This window comes from Strongylocentrotus purpuratus, unplaced genomic scaffold (genome assembly GCF_000002235.5).
Source record: "Strongylocentrotus purpuratus isolate Spur 01 unplaced genomic scaffold, Spur_5.0 spur5_scaffold_6, whole genome shotgun sequence".
NCBI classification, from domain to species: Eukaryota; Metazoa; Echinodermata; class Echinoidea; order Camarodonta; family Strongylocentrotidae; genus Strongylocentrotus; species Strongylocentrotus purpuratus.
Genome location: NW_022145612.1, coordinates 30,960,611 through 30,979,105, shown reverse-complemented (window position 1 = coordinate 30,979,105; position 18,495 = coordinate 30,960,611). Strand labels below are relative to the sequence as shown.

Genomic DNA, 18,495 nt, shown 5'->3' with positions numbered 1-18,495 from the left:
TATTATGAATAGCGACCCTCATTTCGTATTATGAATAGCAACCCTCTACTCCTATTATGAATAGCTCTTCTCCTATTATGAATAGCGACCCTCTTCTCGTATTATGAATAGCGACCCTCATTTTGCATTATGAATGGCGAACCACTAGTCGTATTATGAATAGCAACCCTCTTTCGTGTTATGAATAGCGAACCTCATTTCGCATTATGAATAGCGAACCTCTCCTCTTATTATGAATAGCGACCCTCATTTTGTATTATGAAATGCGACCCTCTACTCTTATTATGAATAGCGACCCTCCTTTCGTATTATGAATAGTGACCCGCATATCGTATTATGAATAGCGACCCTCTACTCCTATTATGAATAGCGACCCTTATGAATAACGACCCCGATTTTGCATTATGAATAGCGACCCTCTTCTCGTATTATGAATACCGACCCTCTTCTCCGATTATGAATAGCGGTCCTTATGAATAATGAACCTTATGAATAATGACCCTTTTCTCCAATTATGAAAAGTGGTCCTTATGAATAGCGGTCCTTATGAATGACGGACCTTATGAATAGCGGACCTTATGAATAGCTGACCTTATGAATAGCGACATTGACCCTTTTAAACCATGGGTTAAATTTCAACTTCCTTTGTGAATTCGGGCCTATGGGTATGGGGTCTTCATATTGGCTGAAGGCAGGCGCGTACGCAGGATTTTTTCAAGGGGGGGGTTTTAACATTTATAAATCGGTCCGAAAATTTCGCAACGACTCAGCCAGCCGCTGAATAAGCGGGGGGGGGGGGGGGGGGGGGGGGGGGGGGGGGTAAGAGGACACATTTTTTTTTTTTTGGTCCCAAAAAAATCGCAACGCCTCAGCCGACCGCTGAATAAGCGGGGGGGGTAAGAGGACACTTTTTTTTTTTTTTTTTGTCTCGAAATTTGGAACTTTGACATTTTGCTCCGTTGGGGGGGGAGTAAGGTCACCTTTTTTAGGTCGGCCATGGGAATAATTTTTTTTTTTTTTTTTTTTTTTAATAATTAAATAAAAAATAAAAATAAAAAAATAAAAAAATCCAAAAGGGGGGGGTTTTAGGTTTTTTTTAGGCTGAAGGGGTAATGTCTCTGTGATGTAGTGGCGGACAACTTTTCCTATTCGTTACAACACATAAAATTTCAATTTTTTACAAAAAAGTGTCCATTCTCTTTAGAAGTCCTATAATTTGAATAGTGCCCCAAGGAAGAAAGCACTTAGGAGAAACACATACATTAATGATATTCTTTTACTACGACAAACAAACATCACACTGCACTGACCAAATCGCCAATTTGAGATTCGCGCAGACTTAGTGATTCTCATATATAATTCCCTTATTATTGGTCCGATTTATTTAAAACTTTCACCATTCTGTTTCTCTTATTTTTCTGCTTTCATACAGATGAAAGTATAACAAGGGTTGGATTGCCCCTTCGGTGTTTTTAACCATGACTCACCAAGCCAGATTGAATACATCATTGATGAGGTTAGCTCTATCAGCAGCACTCAACACAGTGTGGTTGGTCCGGAGTTGATCTATTAATGCTCTCCAGGTCGATGTTTCGTAGTTCACACGGTACATCCCAGACTGCTTTGTGTTGACCTTGAACCATTTACTAGCACCTTCTACATGCAGATTCACACTTGCTATGGTTTGTAGGAAAACACAGAGAAATGTAAAAGATTTATCTTGCACTGTACAGTCCATAACAATACACGGGCGGGTATTATTCAAAGAAATATAAACAAACATGAGCCTGCATGTTCCGTGTAAGAGTGGGGGTGATGCAGATTTTTTTCTGCCCCTCAAAAAAATGTTTTTGCTCATTACGCCACTGCTCCCTCATCCCTCACATTCCGTCCCCCCCCCCCCGGTCATGAAAAGAAATCACTGCCCCTGCTATTATGTAATGATCCAAAACACTTGAAATCATAAATTTGATAGACATACTGCTGTATACAGATTTGTTCACAACAGGATATATGAAGAGAAAATTATCTATTCTAAATTAAGTTTTATTTACCTTTCTCATGTTCCATAACGATAGTCTTGGTTTGAGGGTCAGTATCTGTGAAGTACGTGACAGGAACAGTCCACTTATACCTGTAAAAATAAAGAGTGTGGTGGGGAAAGTAACTGATAATTGCTTCAGTAGAGATGTACTCCATGTACCAGATGCATCACAATCAGAGTGCGTCTCATTGATCTAGAATTTTGATAATGTTCTTAGTTTAACATCCAGCAAATAAATATAATAACTGAATAACAAAGAACATATGAATGTAAAGGTATAATACAGAATATACAAACAATAACTTCATGTCAAAATGGTTTTTTAACATACCGGTATGTACATATAATAATGAAACTTAATATTTCTATAACATGTTGTTATCATTATTCAAGGATTCGTTTTCAGGATTCATCACATGGATTCTGTTCTGATATTTCTTGTGTGAAGGGTGTGTAAGCACCTTCTGACGATAAGACTCATTATCTACCTCATTAAATTTCAAGCATGTGTAACACCTTCAAAAGCATTATGAGTCTAAAAGACAATTGATGATTTTATTTATGATTTAACGATGATGGAATAAGGATGAATAACTTACCCAAACTTTGAAGAGGCCTCATTTGAAGGCTCTCCCTGAGGATAAATCAGAAACCTTTGTTGAGTAGCCAGGCCTGCCTGGGTGACATGGATGACTGGGAATCCCATCTGAAGTGTCCAGGTATCCATCATAGCAGTAACATCTACATTATGTCCATTCTCCTTAGCGACCTGATGATGTTTTAATCAAACAATGTTATATCACCTAAGTGGTTACTACTCTTGTTAAAGGTATAGACCAGTTCTGGTCATGCGATTGCATTGTGAAAGAAACGTTGTGGAGTCGATCAGAAAAGGTTGATCATCTAGCATATAAGTATTGGTGGGTACTGCAAGGTTCTGGATTCATCAAAATGATAAGAAATTGGTAAAGTTACAAGCACTGTACACAAAAAGATGTATATGGGACTACGCGATATCTATCCAGTCCGGATAGATATAATAATTTACCAAATATATCAATTTGTTGGCGGTTTCCCGGCAAATTTTGTATAATCACGTATTAGTCAAAACATATTCTTCCACATGATTGGTATAAGAGCTTCCATTTCATTTTTTGAGAGGGGGCGTTTCCAAAACTGGTATTTACCTTTAAGACTAAATAGCCTAAAATGAATTCAACATGAAATGAAAGAAGTTATGCCAAAATGTTTCCCATGTGCTCTTTTAACTCATTGCCAACTGGAATCGGGTTGTTCATGTATTGAACCTATGGGGGGAAATGACAATTCAGTAGTCAATGGATTAACACATGGAGTACATAATTGTCTCATTCCCATATGCTTAAAGAGAAGGTCGAGTTCTGGGAAGAGGTGAAAAAAAAATTGTGAGCATTAATCATTCTTATAATATGCAAGTGTGGAAGAACATCAGTTAAGACATGTTCCCTGAAAGCATGGCTCATCAAATGCCTTCATATTCTAAATATGCATGTAACATCGTAAACATCGGGGGGCCGGCTTTTTACGCCACGTGTTCGTGTAGCCCCATATACAGCTTTCTGTGCAAGTGTTTGTAACTTTACCAAGACTTGGCCAAATTTCTTATCATTTTGATGATTCCAGAACCTTGCAATACACACAAATTCTTATATGCTAGATGATCAACCTTTTCTGGTCGGTTCCGCACCGTTTCTTTCACAATGCAATCGCATGACCAGAACTCAACTTCATCTTTAATACACAGAATCTATTCAGTTCATGTGGACTACCGTAAGTATTAGGTCAAAAGAATACTTAATTTGTCAAAATCTTTATGTTCTATATTTTCTTCTATAATCACAATGAATATATTTTCTTCTATAATCACAATGAATGTGTTGATGGTCAAAAGATGTGATGACCTACCCATCAGGATGAAAACAAACAAAGTATTACAGTCAGCGTGTTTCCACAAAAAACATCGACACGGTATTACCCGTGTAATCAGGCACGTAGCCAGGAAATTATAGGGGGCGCGTGCCCCCCCCCCCCTTCCCCCGTGGCTACGTGCCTGCGTGTATAATACCGTGTCATACCGTGTAACTTTTCTGTGGAAACACAGGCGTGTCGAATCGTGTCGACTGAGATACGGATTATCATAACCACAAACCGTGTCTGGCGGATCAACAGAGCATGCGAAGCCCCAATCACCACTGCAGCGTGATTGGTTGAAAAATACTTTGAAATATGCGTACACAATAATATGTTTATATATGCGCTGTACGTAACAATGAAAAATTCACGTCACAATAGAATAGCGTGGATCCTGTGTAGATCTGGATCCATGATCGAGGTCAAAGGTTGAATCTTGACTTCCGATTGACACAGTATTTGCCTGACTTGGAACACGGAATCGGGGCTAATCGGAATGCTGCGCTCTGCGGAAACAGATTGGTTAAATACCGTGTCGTCACGACACAGTATTTCAATTCCGGAAGAGATAATCCGTGTTCCACTTTTTTTCTGTGGAAACATGCTGAGTGACTTAGCTCTAGATAATTCACAACAAGCTTTGGTTGAAAAGGAAGAAAAGAATTACTCCAATAGGAATCTCACAATAGGCCATTTTCGTAATGTAATCAGATTTAATGCACAAATCTTTATTAAGTGCCTCGTTACAACTCATTTCATTCACCTGTTATGAATAATTGTACTTCAGTAGTCATGATGCGAGTTGCATACATTACGTCTTGTTAGGTAGGACAAGCCATAATGGCCATGTTCACACGATGGCAATTTTGGTCGGAGTAAAAGTCGTGTTTAGAGCTAGTTGGCGTAAATATGGTAAGGTCGGCGTAGTGACCGTCTGAACAATAGTCGTGTTAGCTAAGCCGACCTTTACGCCGACTGATACTCCTGGATTTTTCCAGGAATGCGTGGGTTCGAACCCCGGCCGCGTAATACCAAAAGACGGGAGTTGCTGCTACCTTGTTTGGCGTTCAACAATAAGGGATAGAGCAACGTCGATCTGGCGCGGCTCAGTGGCTGCCGGGTCTCACGATCAATTGGGCAAAAAGAATTTCCATTTTTGGTTTAATAAAATTTGGAGTGAACTTTAAAAGATTATTATTATTATTATCATTATTAACACGACTAGAGGATAGTCTTAGTTGACTGTGTGGATGCTCGAGTATCTGTGACCTTTCACAAGGGTTGTTTGTTTACGATTGAAAATGAAGATTAGATTTTGCGTGGTTTAGATGCGAAAGCTGGGTTGAGGTCGACTAGGGCGGGCACAACCACTTCCAGAAGTTATGCTGAGTAAGACTGGGTCGGTGGAAGGAATAGCGTAAAGCGTATGGATAACTAATGGTGTATGGAATATTTAATGCTGCAGGGAAAACTTACGCCGACTAGGAAGCCCGTCTGAACATGGCCAATGTTTGTCCTACCTATCGACAATTAATGTATGCAGTTTGCATTCTGACTTTTGAAATACAATTATTTGTAACAGGAAAATTAAATAATTTGTAACATGGCACTTAACAAAGATTTATGAATTAAATTCAAATACATTACTAAAAAGGTCATTTGCTATGAAAAACTCATCAAAGTGCTCTTGTCAATATTTTACAGAGATAGGATACAGAGCAATGTTTGAAACAATTATTTGCCAACTTTGTTTCTCCAGCATATAAAGCATGTTTACCGTTGATAAGGCATTCCAGAGGTCAGATGTCACAGCATTTTTGAATTTATACTGCTTGAGATAACGTTGGATTCCCAGCATCATGATATCCTGGTCACCGGTCATCAAAAAGCTTTGTAACATCTTCAAGATTGTTGCACCCTGGATAAAAAGAGATATTGAAGAGAGAAGAGAAAGGAAAAGAAGAGAAAGGAAAAGAGAAAGGAAAAGAAGAGAAAGGAAAAGAAGTGAATAATAACACAAATTGTTAATAATCATATAATATTGGTTGGCTTTGGGAGGGATATTAGAATGTATTGCCTGCAACCCAAACACATTGCCACTTGTCAAAGATTGGGGCGATGTTTGCGATATTCCCTGAATGTGAAGCCAGCGAATACAATCATCATTAGTTATATCAGATATCTGTCTATTTTGTGGCCATCATGAACAGGTTTGTTTGCTTGTGGGTTCCTCTGGTTTTATGTTCTTCATACCACGCATCTTATCTGAGCTGAAAAATCATGTCATGCTTTGTTACGCATGTAGACTAGAACAAATTTGGTAAATATTTGAGGTTATTGTACATAATTATTGTCAATGGGAAATTTGGGGGATTTCCCCAAAGATATTGTACATCGGGGAAAGATTGCCTATTGTAATAGTTGTCATGGAGATGAGGCAAAAAAACACCTGTTGAATTGCCTAGCTCAGAGGCCTGGTGTCATGCAACCTCTTGTGAGATAGGGAAATGTAATGAATGAGAAAGAGAAAGAGAGAGAGAGAGAGAGGAGCAGAAGGTTGATGAAAATAAGATAAAAAAAGGAAATAGCACAGAAGACATCAAACCAAATTTAGACGGATGTGATAAGACTTCAATTTAGTGACACATATATGCCATTCATGTCATTCTCTTTATCAGATATTGAACTGAGGTAATGAGGTACTGGCATTTTATAAGAGATTTTTTTTAAAATGACTAATTTTTGTATCTTTCTTTGTTTATTGCATTTTGTAACAGACTTCCTACAGCTGAACATGTTAGGATGATAGATTTAACTAAGAAAGCAACTTACTTTACTGTATGAGATGTCATCAAATATTTCCTGGATTTGACTAGGATTATTGACTGTCACTGAGATAGGATGTGAATTAGCCTCCTGGTCTTTGCTCATTGCTCTACGGGTAGTTAGTATGATGAACTTATCCATCTGATCATGGAATGAAAACATTGAAACACAGACTTACAATCAATCAATATATCAGGTGTGGTGCCACTACTTTAGTCTCTAAATAAACTTTCAGAGGTCGTGATCAGTAATTCTATGATAAATGATTGATCATTTATAGTGCGCTTCTTTCTAGTAAACGATTTTGAGGCAAAATGAACACTGAAGTAAACGGTGACAGTAATTGTTACAATGTGATTTTGTTCTCTTTGTGGCATTTAAACAAATCCATGACCCCACTTGTTGGAGTTTTCCTTAACTAACATCATAGAAATATGACAACGATAGATTGAGAGCAAACAATGCGAATGTTTATGTATAACAAACATTTTAAACGTGACAGAAATTCCAACTAGTCCGGCAGCCATCTCGATATACCTTGTTTTAGGGTCTATAGTTTTTTTTGGGGGGATTATAGTTCCTTAGACCATCAATTTGAAGAATCCGATTGCTGACACTCTGTCAGCATTGAGCAATTTGACATATGTGACGTCATACAAAATGGCCGCCAAAATCCCCTTTTTAACAAAAATTAATGATATAAAAAGTGTTAACAGCATTTTACTACATTAAATGGCAGTAAAATATCTTGATTTTTTTCTAGAATCATCACTAAATAAAAATTGCGATGTTGTATGATCACAAATGATAAATTTGCATAATTCAGAATGGCGCCCTCTATAGACACATTAACTTGCATAGTTCAAAATGATGGCCAAATACCAATTTCTAACATGAGATTATCATATGTCATGAGTCAGATGCACTGGATACAGTGAGTAAAAATAGTGCTGCACATTTTTTTTTTGTAATTTAATACTCGAAGAAAACACGATTGAATTTTATGCTCTCTGTCCCATAGATATGAGGTGACATATGGTGATACATGCCCGTTTTCAGTGACAGCGTTAAGAAACTAGATTTGTATTTTAAGGTACTAGATTCTTTTATATGAACCTAAAAATTACGAACTACCAATACGATACAGGACTATATCCGTTTATAAGTTTGCTTCAAAATCTTGAAATTTGTTTAAAAGCCTCTAAAGTGTTGGGAACCCTAAAATATTCCATGCGGAAGAGGGTGTCATTTAACACTTAATTCTGCAAAAATATTCAAAACAAATGTGTTCGAAGTGAGATCGTGACTGTAAGGCATGCTCCCACACACATGTTTGCAAATGAGCTCTCTTAACATTTTCTACAAACGCTTCAGTAGTTTGAGGTAGTGAGGCAAGGTTTGGAGTATTTGTAGCTCCTAGTCTTCGGACCCTTGATAGCCACACGTTGATACGAGCCTCTGACATTGAGCTTGTTGTTGATTGTCCATAACATGAAGCAAAACATTGAGTAGGTTGAGTGATGACATATGGCCATGCTGCATCAATATTGCCAACTGAGTCCTAAGGGAGTCGAATCTTCTGCTTCATCACTTTCAGCATTGTACCCTATCCGATGCCAAAGTATGCCCCAAGAGTGTCGCATCCCGTCAACGCATGTCCTACCAACATCGATGGAATGATATCTCCTAACTTGTCTACAGTGGCAGGAACATCAGTAACAGTTCGGTCTGTGATGGGCATCTCCATGGTCATTGGCGTTTTATAAGTCCGTCATGTAGATAATGATGCAAAAGTAGTACGTAGACGTCTGTGTCATCCACTATAGGACCCTTGTACCTCTTCTCATCAGCATCAATTCGAATCGCTTGCTGTGCTATGATGTTGCCCGGGGATGTTGCCTGCTTCTTTATAATTATGTTGTGGACAGGCCTTTCCTTGGCATGACATCACTGCCTGGAATCACTTCAACAGGAACCTCATCTTGACGGTAATGACCAGCTTGTGCTTTTGCCTATTTCTAAACACCCAATCATCCTGTAGACTCGCGCATATATGATGTCGATCAACTGTAGTTTGTTGTCATGAAAAGATAGTGAAGTTAGCAACACTAGAGACATGTTTAAACACATCAAGTCACTGACCAAGAAACCTAGACCCAAACTTATATGTCTTGCTGGATGAAAATGGGAACATTTTAACAGAGGATGAAGATATAAAGGCAAGGTGGAAGAAGTAATATTGTGTAAAACCGTATACTGCAAAATAAACTGAAGAAGTTGATGCTCATGAAGGAGTAAGCGTCGAGGACGAGCCAATGCTTGAACCTGACATCTTACAAAATGAAGCGAAGGAAGAAATAAATCATCTGAGACCTGGGAAAGCACCTGGTATTGAAAATTCCCTGCGAAGCTTTTCAACGAGAGTGGAGAGGAGGGCGTAAAGGTCATGCATAAGCTGTGTAACAAATATGGAGACAGAGAATATGGCCACAAGACTGGAATAGAGCTGTTTTTCTCCCACTCCCAAAGAAAGGTGTTAAAAATGAATGTGCCAACACCCGCACTATTTCTATTACTCCGCATGCCAGTAAGATTCTTCTGCACTTAATTGCTGAAAGAATTATAAACAAACAGGGTTCAGAAAAGAAAGAGGGTCAAGAAACCAAATTGGCAATCTCGAAAATTCGATGGAGAAAAGCAGATAATTTCAACAACTTCTCTCCCTAGCTTTATTGATCATCCAAAGCTTTTGACTGCGTGCAACATAAACGCCTATGGAAGAATACGAGCTAGATGGGCTTTCCAGCACATATTATTCAACTCATCCAGTCGCTCTACCAAGACCAAGAAGCAACAGTAAGAACAGAGAATGGCTACACCGAAAGGTTCACTATTGGTCAAGTTGTCCGTCAAGGCTGCATCCTATCACCATAACTTTTCAACATCTGTGCTGAATTCATCATGAGGCTTTTTATGGTCAAGTTTCTGTTAGTGGACGAACGATCATCAACCTAAGATACGCCGACAATACAACACTCCCTGGCGTACTGATGGGGGAGGGAGGGGGGGGGGTGGGACAGTTGACCCCCAAATAAAATTCAAACTGTTTTTTCTTCATATTCGATACCAGTGATTTACAAATTTTGCTGAAATGACATGATTTTCCTGTTTTTTTTTATCACTCTTTAGTAAATTATAATTTGTTAAGCGTATGTTGGAAAATGACAAATCCCTAAATTCACAGTCAAGCAAAAAATATGCTTATTTAAAAGCCTACATGTCAGGGTCCGCGGAACGGCGGGGCTCAGGGGACTTAAGCCCCCCTCACTTTTTGTATAAAGAAAGTGACCCGAGGTGAAATGAGGTATCAAAATATGCTCATCTGACAGTTATTAAATGCCTAAAACCCCTGAGCTTCCAGGGGCTGTGCCCCTTGAACCCCACCTAGGGCCCTAAGACAGGCCCCTGCATGGATGCTCATCTGACAATTATTAGCTGCCTACAACCCCCGAGCTTCCGGGGGCCCTGGACCCCACGCCAATTTGCGCTCCTCTCTTCCTGATCGTAAATACTTTAGCCCCCCCCCCCACCCCCGCTCTAAAAAAATGGTCCACGGGGCCTGTATGTAGCATGTATGAGTGGTGGTGATGCAGATTGTTGTTCTGCCCCTCTAAGTGTTTTTGCTCATTATGCCACTTTCAACACTTATAACAAGAAAATCAGAAGAACTACTAGAACTCCTTAAAACAGAGTGAAGGATGCAAGTGAATAATTTGGAACCTACCTCAATGTGAAAAAGACCAAGATCATGATTGGTGGAAATTAACTACATGTAGCAGAGCATGGTGGTTGATGGAGAAGAAGTTGATCAAGTGGACAAGTTTATATAATGTTCTTGGGTCAATGATTGTCAAGGAGGGTGGAAGCTCGGTAGATATCAAGAGACATCTGGCCATGAATAAAACATCGGTCTCAACACTGTCAAATATCTGGAAGGACAGGAACCTCACCTTTGCCACTAAGATTCGTGTAATGAAGGCATTGTTTTTCCAAGTAGGAACTCTATGGCTGCGAGACGTGGGCATTAGGAAAGGCAGACAGGGCAGCAATATCTGCCTTTGAAATGTGGTGTTGGAGGAAGCTACTTGGGATATCATGAAGAGATTACATCACCAATGTACACAATTAATGTCTATCATCGGAGATCAACCGCCACTTGCTACCAGGATTGACAAGGACAAGCTACAATAGTTTGGTCACGTTAGCAGAAGATTAGGAGACAACCTTGACAAATTATCATTCAAGGTACCTTTGAAGAAACACGTAACAAAGGAAGACTCAAGCTCAGATGGAGTGACGACCTTAGGGAAATCACTACCCACCCTCTAAATACTAAATACACTCTACCGGATTGCAGGAAACAGATGCCGATCGAAAGGTCTCATCAAACGGGTCACAAGGGTGAGCCATAATCTATATGACAACGACGACGACGACGAACAGTGTCTAGTACAGATGTCAACTGCTTTATCCACATTCACTGACGTTGGAGCAATGCTGGTCTAAATAAAGCCTATCGATGGAATAATAATGTGTGCCGTAAAACCACTTCTCACCGATTTGATGACAAATGAATTCTTTCATAGGCATTTTTGTTTCTTGAAATATGTAGGGTAGGTGTAGGGAATTGGAGACCGTAGGGAATTGGAGACCACCAAGCTTAAACCCATCACTGTCTGTCCGTATTGGCTCCAATATTGCTATAGCGCCATATGTGGCGTTTAACAACACTACTGCATTTATCCAATTCATTTCGAAGACTACATTGCGTTCTCTCTCCGAAAAAAATAATTGGCAAAATTGACCAAGATAAGCAATTTTGATCGTAAAATTTTGCTCTGATATAAAAAAACACAATTTTCACTGAATATTGTGGTGTATGTATATATTTAGGGGTGGCTCTTAAAAATTAGTTTTAAAAGGAAGTTTATGAAGTGTGCCAACCATCACAGAAAACTTATGTCCATTGTGTGTTGTGAATGGGTGTTGCAACGCACATTATGAATGGTGTCTGATCAGAAATGTGTGTAGGCAATGGGGGACACCAGGTCCAAGATGGGGGCCTACTTTCCCCCAGTTGTCCATTTCATGTTGAAAGGCACTATCATGAAACATATTTGGTTGTTCGTGTCACCATTCTAATTTGAATGCATTTCATTTTAAGAAGTTGTGTCTATGCTGTGAATTTGATCAATGTAAAAGTCACATTGCCAGAACATTATTCTGAAAGTATTTAAAAATAATTTAAAGCACCTTTATTACTGTAAACAAAAAACTACAGACATAATTTGGGCCACATTGTTTTAAAATCGTTTCAAAATTACAGTAAGTTCATTGGCTGCATGTATCTCTTTCAAAAAGTGTTTGAACTAACTATAACAATCCCATTTTCATTCAAATTGTATTTAAGATGTCTTGATTTGTAACTGTCCCTTATTACCTACACATGTAGGTAATGAGAGACCTTTGGTGATGACGTCATTAATCATTATCTTATTAATCAGTTACACCATGACCACAATTTTGTTACCAAATAAAAAGAAAAAGTTACTGTAGAGAATACAAAACTTTCTGTATGTGTAACAATGTTCATGTTTATGTAAATTATGCAAATGTGCTTGAGGGTCTCCAATTCCCCACACCTACCCTATCTAAATTTGGACCAAACAAGATGACAGATGAATGCTGCACAACTGCAATTGTTGCCCCCAAAAAGCATTTCATATGATTTCAACGTGACATAGATTTAAGAAATTGGCATTTGGCTGGCACACATATTTTATTCAAATTAATATGTTTATAGAGGGCGCTATTTCAAAATATGCAAATAAGCTGCTCATCTATGGCCATGCAACATCACAAAACCTTTTTTTAGTGATGGTCTTAGAGAGATACAGACATTTGGCTGCACAAAATTGTAGAAAAATTCCTTATTATATATTTATTATTTATTTTTAAAGGAAAATCATGTACTTTGGCGGCCATTTTGTATGACGTCAAATATCTTAAATTGCTCAAGGCTGATAGAGTGTCAGCAATTGGATTCTTGAAATAGAAGCTTTAGGCAATCAAAATCCATTGAAAAAAAACTATAGACCATAAAACAAGGTTAGGCCAATAATCTGGATTTGGCTGCCGGACTAAACCATGATTTCCTGCAATTGAGCCACATCCTGTTAAAATACTGAAGAAACAATGAAATGAAACATAACATTTAAAGGCATCGTTTAACAATGTTAGATCTGAGATGCATAGCTCTACATGTTATCAGTGTATGTGATGTGGTGTAATAATGAAGCCCTGAACAAATTGCGCTTCATAATGATCATGAAGTGCTTCAAGAGGGAATTAAATCTTTGAGTGACCGGTTTTACCATACTCATTTTTTCCCAATAGACTGTAGTGTTATGAAAAACATTAGGAAAACACAAAATTTGATTTGGACTTCCAATCATATCTCAATAATCAGACAGGCGATCGGCTTGTAAAAGTCATGGGGTTCCTTACTGACCTTAAGGTTCATAATTATCATTGCAGCATGAGCTAAATCCAGTATTTTGTTTCAGAATCTGAGACAAAGTTACCCGATCCCTTTAAGTGAATTGTTGCTCTTACCATGTGCCATTCAGGTCTGAAATGATCAGCTCCGATGTATTCCACAAACGATGCAAATCCTTCATTGAGCCACAGGTCACTCCACCATTGCATAGTTACCAAATTACCAAACCACTGCGGTGCAAGATAACCACATCAAACAGTCAATTGACATTCATCATGGTATATTAAAACTCATACAGAAATTAGAATGAAGCATGCAACACTCTTATGTATTCAATTCACATTTTTGTTTTGTTTAGAAATAAAAATGGTCTTTCACTGAGCTCTTGCAGCTCTTTGTATTGGGAGAAAGAGAAAAAAGTTTGTTGTTTGACAAAAACAGAAACATTAATTTCTTCAATCTGAGAATACAAAACTTTGCAGTGTAAAATGATGTATATGCCGTATGGCATACTATTCAGGAGTATCATTTAAGAATCACATCCATTTTTAAAAATGATATCAATAACATGAAGCACAATCCTATCAAAGCCATTTCGTTTTCTGATTGTTCAAATACCTGGTGGCTATAATGGAATATACTGTAAGACCAGGGGGGTGTTTCCCAAAGATTTTAAGTCGAACTTAACTCTAATTTGGACTTAAAAGTTATGGAGAGCCATTTGTAGCCTTAAAATAATATATATTCAAATATAATAACTTTTATAAAAATATTTTCATAGTTTTTCAGTCCAACTTAGAGATAAGTTCAACTTAGGATCTTTGTGAAACACCCCCAAGAACCTTTTGCGACATGAACCTTTCAAAAATTATTAAGGACGACAAATTTTACACCAAGAAACTTGAGCAAAGTGAAGGATGTCAACTGGGATACAATTATTTAGTAGTGGCCTGATACTTCTGTAAATTTGAAACACTTGTGATATTTGAGAACATTTGATGAACGTACGAGAGAGTTTCTGGTTTTAACAATTATCCATTACCTGATGTGCCAATTCATGTGTAATAGTAATAACTATCAATGCTTCTTGCGGAGTTGATGTGACATTAGGTTTGTAGAGGACTGATGCCCCTCGGTAGGTGATAAGACCCCAGTTCTCCTGTGCTCCTGAATCAAAGTCTGGAATCGCTATCATATCTATAAATATTTATTTTAAAAAAACAAAAAAACACTGAATTAATACATGCATGAAGATTTCTTCAAAACAGAAAGAAAAAATTATTTAAGACAGGTAAGAAAAAGATGTACATAGAAACCGTCTAGAAAAAAAAAGGATAAACTTGACTTTGCATTTTACGTTGCATATTAACAATAATAATAGTTTGTTTTTTTATAGCGCATCTCAGGACCGAAATTATTATTATTTCTCATTGATTAATTACCATCATTGTCATCATAATAAATGTACATATTTAGTCATCAATAGCTTAATTGGAATTGCATTTTATCAAAATCTGCAACATAAAAAAAGAGGTCAACTGTATATCTGCTGTTCATGCATTTCCAACAATTTTAGAAATAGTAATTCTCATAGTGATTAAGCATATAAATTTTAATATTTACAAGTACATGTACATCCAAATTTTCAATAAAATTTCACTGTATCAGCAGTATCTTTTCCATCTAAAATCAATTCTAATTGACATAATAGCAAATAATCCATAACATAGGTAACTATTGCTTTCATGTAGCCAATTAACATTCATTTAAGGCATGAGATTGGATAAATTAGAGCCACATCTGTATTCATCTTAACTGTTTCTTATTCGCTCAGTGTACATGCACTGTCAATACATTTTGTTCCTCCTTCAGACAGTCAAAGCAATCAAGCATCAAGGGTAATGCATTTCTGAAGGATAAAGCGTCTCGATCTCTCTCTCGAGTGCGAGTGTGATAAACATGTTTTTCTTGACTGTCACTGCATAATCTCTCCACCCCCTCTTGCTTATGTGCTTCTTCCCCCACTGTCTACTGTCGACATCTGTCTTTTTTCACTCTCTTTCACTCTCGCTCTCTCTCTGTCTGTCTGTCTCTCTCTCTCTCTCTCTCTCTGGGCCTGTTTGTCCTTGGTCTATTATTGCCTGAAGTGTAATATGACTTGGGGATGAGGAGAGAGGAGATACTGAGGAATAATTATGAAATTATGAATGTAAATGTATAGGCCCATTTACACAGCCCCGCAACCATTCCTGAAAATGTGTACTGTTATTTTACACTAATGGAGAAAAAAACCCATAAGAACATACATGTACGCAACCTGGCTAGTGGCTACATGACCAATAATGGGCATTTTCATGTTGCATATTAAAGAAGGATAATATCTACAACACGACATGCCCAACATGTTCAAAATCAATACCAACAACACTACAATAAAATATGGTAAAAATGAAGTGTAGAAATGTACATTGTTGATTTCATAATTTAACATCTGACACCCTTGTCACTTGTTAATGAATGGTTCTAAGTTTATTTAATGTTATATTGCTGAACACAGCACAAAAAATAAAAACAAAAGTGTTCAGAGTTATTTCCTTTCCTAAATATGAGTGTAAAGATCAAAACAAGGGTCCATTCTCATTTGATGACGAGTGTTTAAAGTACATTAAAAAAAAAGTTTGAATAACAGGACAACATTTACTTCATTTGTGGTATTTAAAGTAACTGGATTTGAGGTACCTTTACATTATTACAAAGCTCTATACTAACTAAAGTATGCATAGGAAAAATTGATCATTCTCACAAACCTTTGAAGAACAATTTGGTATTATGTCGTTTTTTTTCAAAAGCTTTCACACAGTATCTATCATGCTCTTTAAATACAAGAGATGCATTGATAAAGAAGCACTGAGAAGCAGTGCTAAGTTAAGTTTATATCTCTATGGATAACCATCTTGAGGATATCCTATAATCGCTTAATTTCTTTCTTATCATTTTTGTTTCAGTTTAAACTGAAATACCTAGAAGCAAAGAGAGTGAAAGACAACATGTTAGAAAGGAAATTCATGGTTTTAACAAAACATACAAAAAAATAAAACTTGTTCAATATCACTTTCATTTCATATTATTCAGCTCCTTCACTCATCTTGATCTCATCAAAATCTTCAATACTTCACAATGACTTCTGGTACATCCACACTCACAATTGAACAGACTCCATCCATGCATTGTGATTACCAGGCATCCAAGTTACTGCTTAACGGGTAAATATGTAAATCTTGTGCCTCCGTGATGCCATTTCTTAGGCTTAATGGAGCAATAATCCAGCCTCAGAACTGTAATTGTTTTTCACACTTATCTAGGAGCGTTCATCTTTATGTATCGGTAGTCTCTAAATCAAGACAATATTATCTAGTTTGCTTGTACTTTTTAAAAATTATTCTCCTGCTACTTACATTACAGGACAAAATCATCCTCTTTTATTTATAATAATAATAATAAAAATATTTTATTTTTATATAGCGCTTAATACAAATGTCTCTAAGCGCTTTGCAAATATACTATTACCCCGGTCATTGGATTCATTTTTATCTTATTTTGTCCTTTCTAGCAGATGGCAATGCTGTTTATTTTAACTTTATACACATTTCTCTGAAGATTGCCTCTGTAATGCTATTATCTGTTAATGAAATACAATGTCTGGTAAGGCTAGACTACATTCCATTACGATCACCATCGATGGTGCATTAGGAAAGCACATGTACTGACTGAACAAAGAAGATAAACATTGTATTGATAATGCCTTTGAAAATGAGTTGACTGAGTCACTGTTTTCAAAGTAATATTAATATAAAAATTGCTTTTCACGACCGAGTATTATATAAATGGCAAATCATCTTTCCCTTTAAGTTTAAGTCTAAATTGTACTAACAGCCCCAATTCAGTTTCTTCTATATATACATGTAGATCATGTGTGACTTGCATACACACATGTAATCTTTATTCAATTGCGGTTTTGATTAATCTATTGATATTACTCTGTTGTGTATATATGTTATGCATCTTGTTTTCATTGAGAGTAAATAAAGATCGAACAAGAAAACCCCCTAGAGTCAACAAACTAAACAAAGAATATATTTGTATTATGATTATAAATGCCACAGCTCTCTAGCAACGATAAATAAATATTGTAAATTATTCAGTAGATTTTATTAAAATTCACTGACAAAACTTCATTAATACCATTTTTACTATTCTTTTGATAAATAGGAATTAAGCATGGAGATGAAATTACACTGATTGAATTACATCTGTTGTGAAATGGAGGAGGAAGATCCAAAGGAGCAGAATGAGCAATTCTGTCATGCAGGCCCCCCAAGCTCCGCCATTTTGTCCGGATCCATTAGAAGCCAAAATAAGCCCCCTTGCATAATTCATGAGCCTTATGAATTATGCATTCTGTAGGATGCTCCCCGCGAAAAGTGTACTGGAATGATGTTCACTACATTGTAAAAGACAATACGCGTATCAGCGTAATTAGAGAGGTCAAATAATCTACTGTACGGAATTATGGGTAATTTATTCATCACGCTGCGCGCTAGCAACGCAAGTGATTCAGCGAATCAGCGTGGATTATTCTGATGCGATCACCGTTAGGTGAAATACGCGCTCGAACTTGTATTATCGATCACCAGTATTAAACAGCTGGTGTACCCAGGATGCATCGGGAAGTGGACTTTCAAAGTTCCTCTCGTTGTTGTGTTGTTGTTGTTTTTTAATATGGGGGAGTGGCCTTAACTTCGTTGAGAAATACTGATATTCTTAATGTTTCGATCTTATTCCCTTTTTAGTCTATCAATAACTGGGTCTGTTTTTGTTTTATTAAATCAAACATGCTATAAGCCATATAACAACACATTCTATGGCTATGATTATACATTTCAAATATGCTTATGTTTAAAGTTTCCTTATTTTAGACAAACAAATTATGTGGCAAAGTGGATGGTTTCTCTCCACCCACTCTCATCGTACCTAAGTTAATGATTCCCTTTCTCTGTCTTTCTCTGTCTTTCGTAAATAATTTTCTGCAACTAACGGTTTGTTGTCTTGACTGAAC

The 18,495-nt window shown here is 37.2% G+C and overlaps 1 protein-coding gene across 3 annotated transcripts in view; it reads right to left on the bottom strand.

The window, feature by feature from the left end:
* LOC584323 (glutamyl aminopeptidase) overlaps positions 1 to 18,495 on the bottom strand; it is a 55,879-nt gene that overhangs the window by 23,451 nt on the left and 13,933 nt on the right. For 2 of the 3 annotated variants that reach the window (XM_030972590.1, XM_030972593.1), the window contains exons 4-10: positions 14,422 to 14,576; positions 13,496 to 13,609; positions 6,827 to 6,961; positions 5,772 to 5,912; positions 2,644 to 2,813; positions 2,055 to 2,134; positions 1,488 to 1,677 (exon numbers count right to left, since the gene is read on the bottom strand). In XM_030972590.1, the coding sequence (XP_030828450.1) occupies positions 1,488 to 1,677; positions 2,055 to 2,134; positions 2,644 to 2,813; positions 5,772 to 5,912; positions 6,827 to 6,961; positions 13,496 to 13,609; positions 14,422 to 14,576 (985 nt within the window). The remainder of the gene's footprint in view (positions 1 to 1,487; positions 1,678 to 2,054; positions 2,135 to 2,643; positions 2,814 to 5,771; positions 5,913 to 6,826; positions 6,962 to 13,495; positions 13,610 to 14,421; positions 14,577 to 18,495) is intronic. The other variant, XM_030972592.1, reaches the window with a different exon arrangement.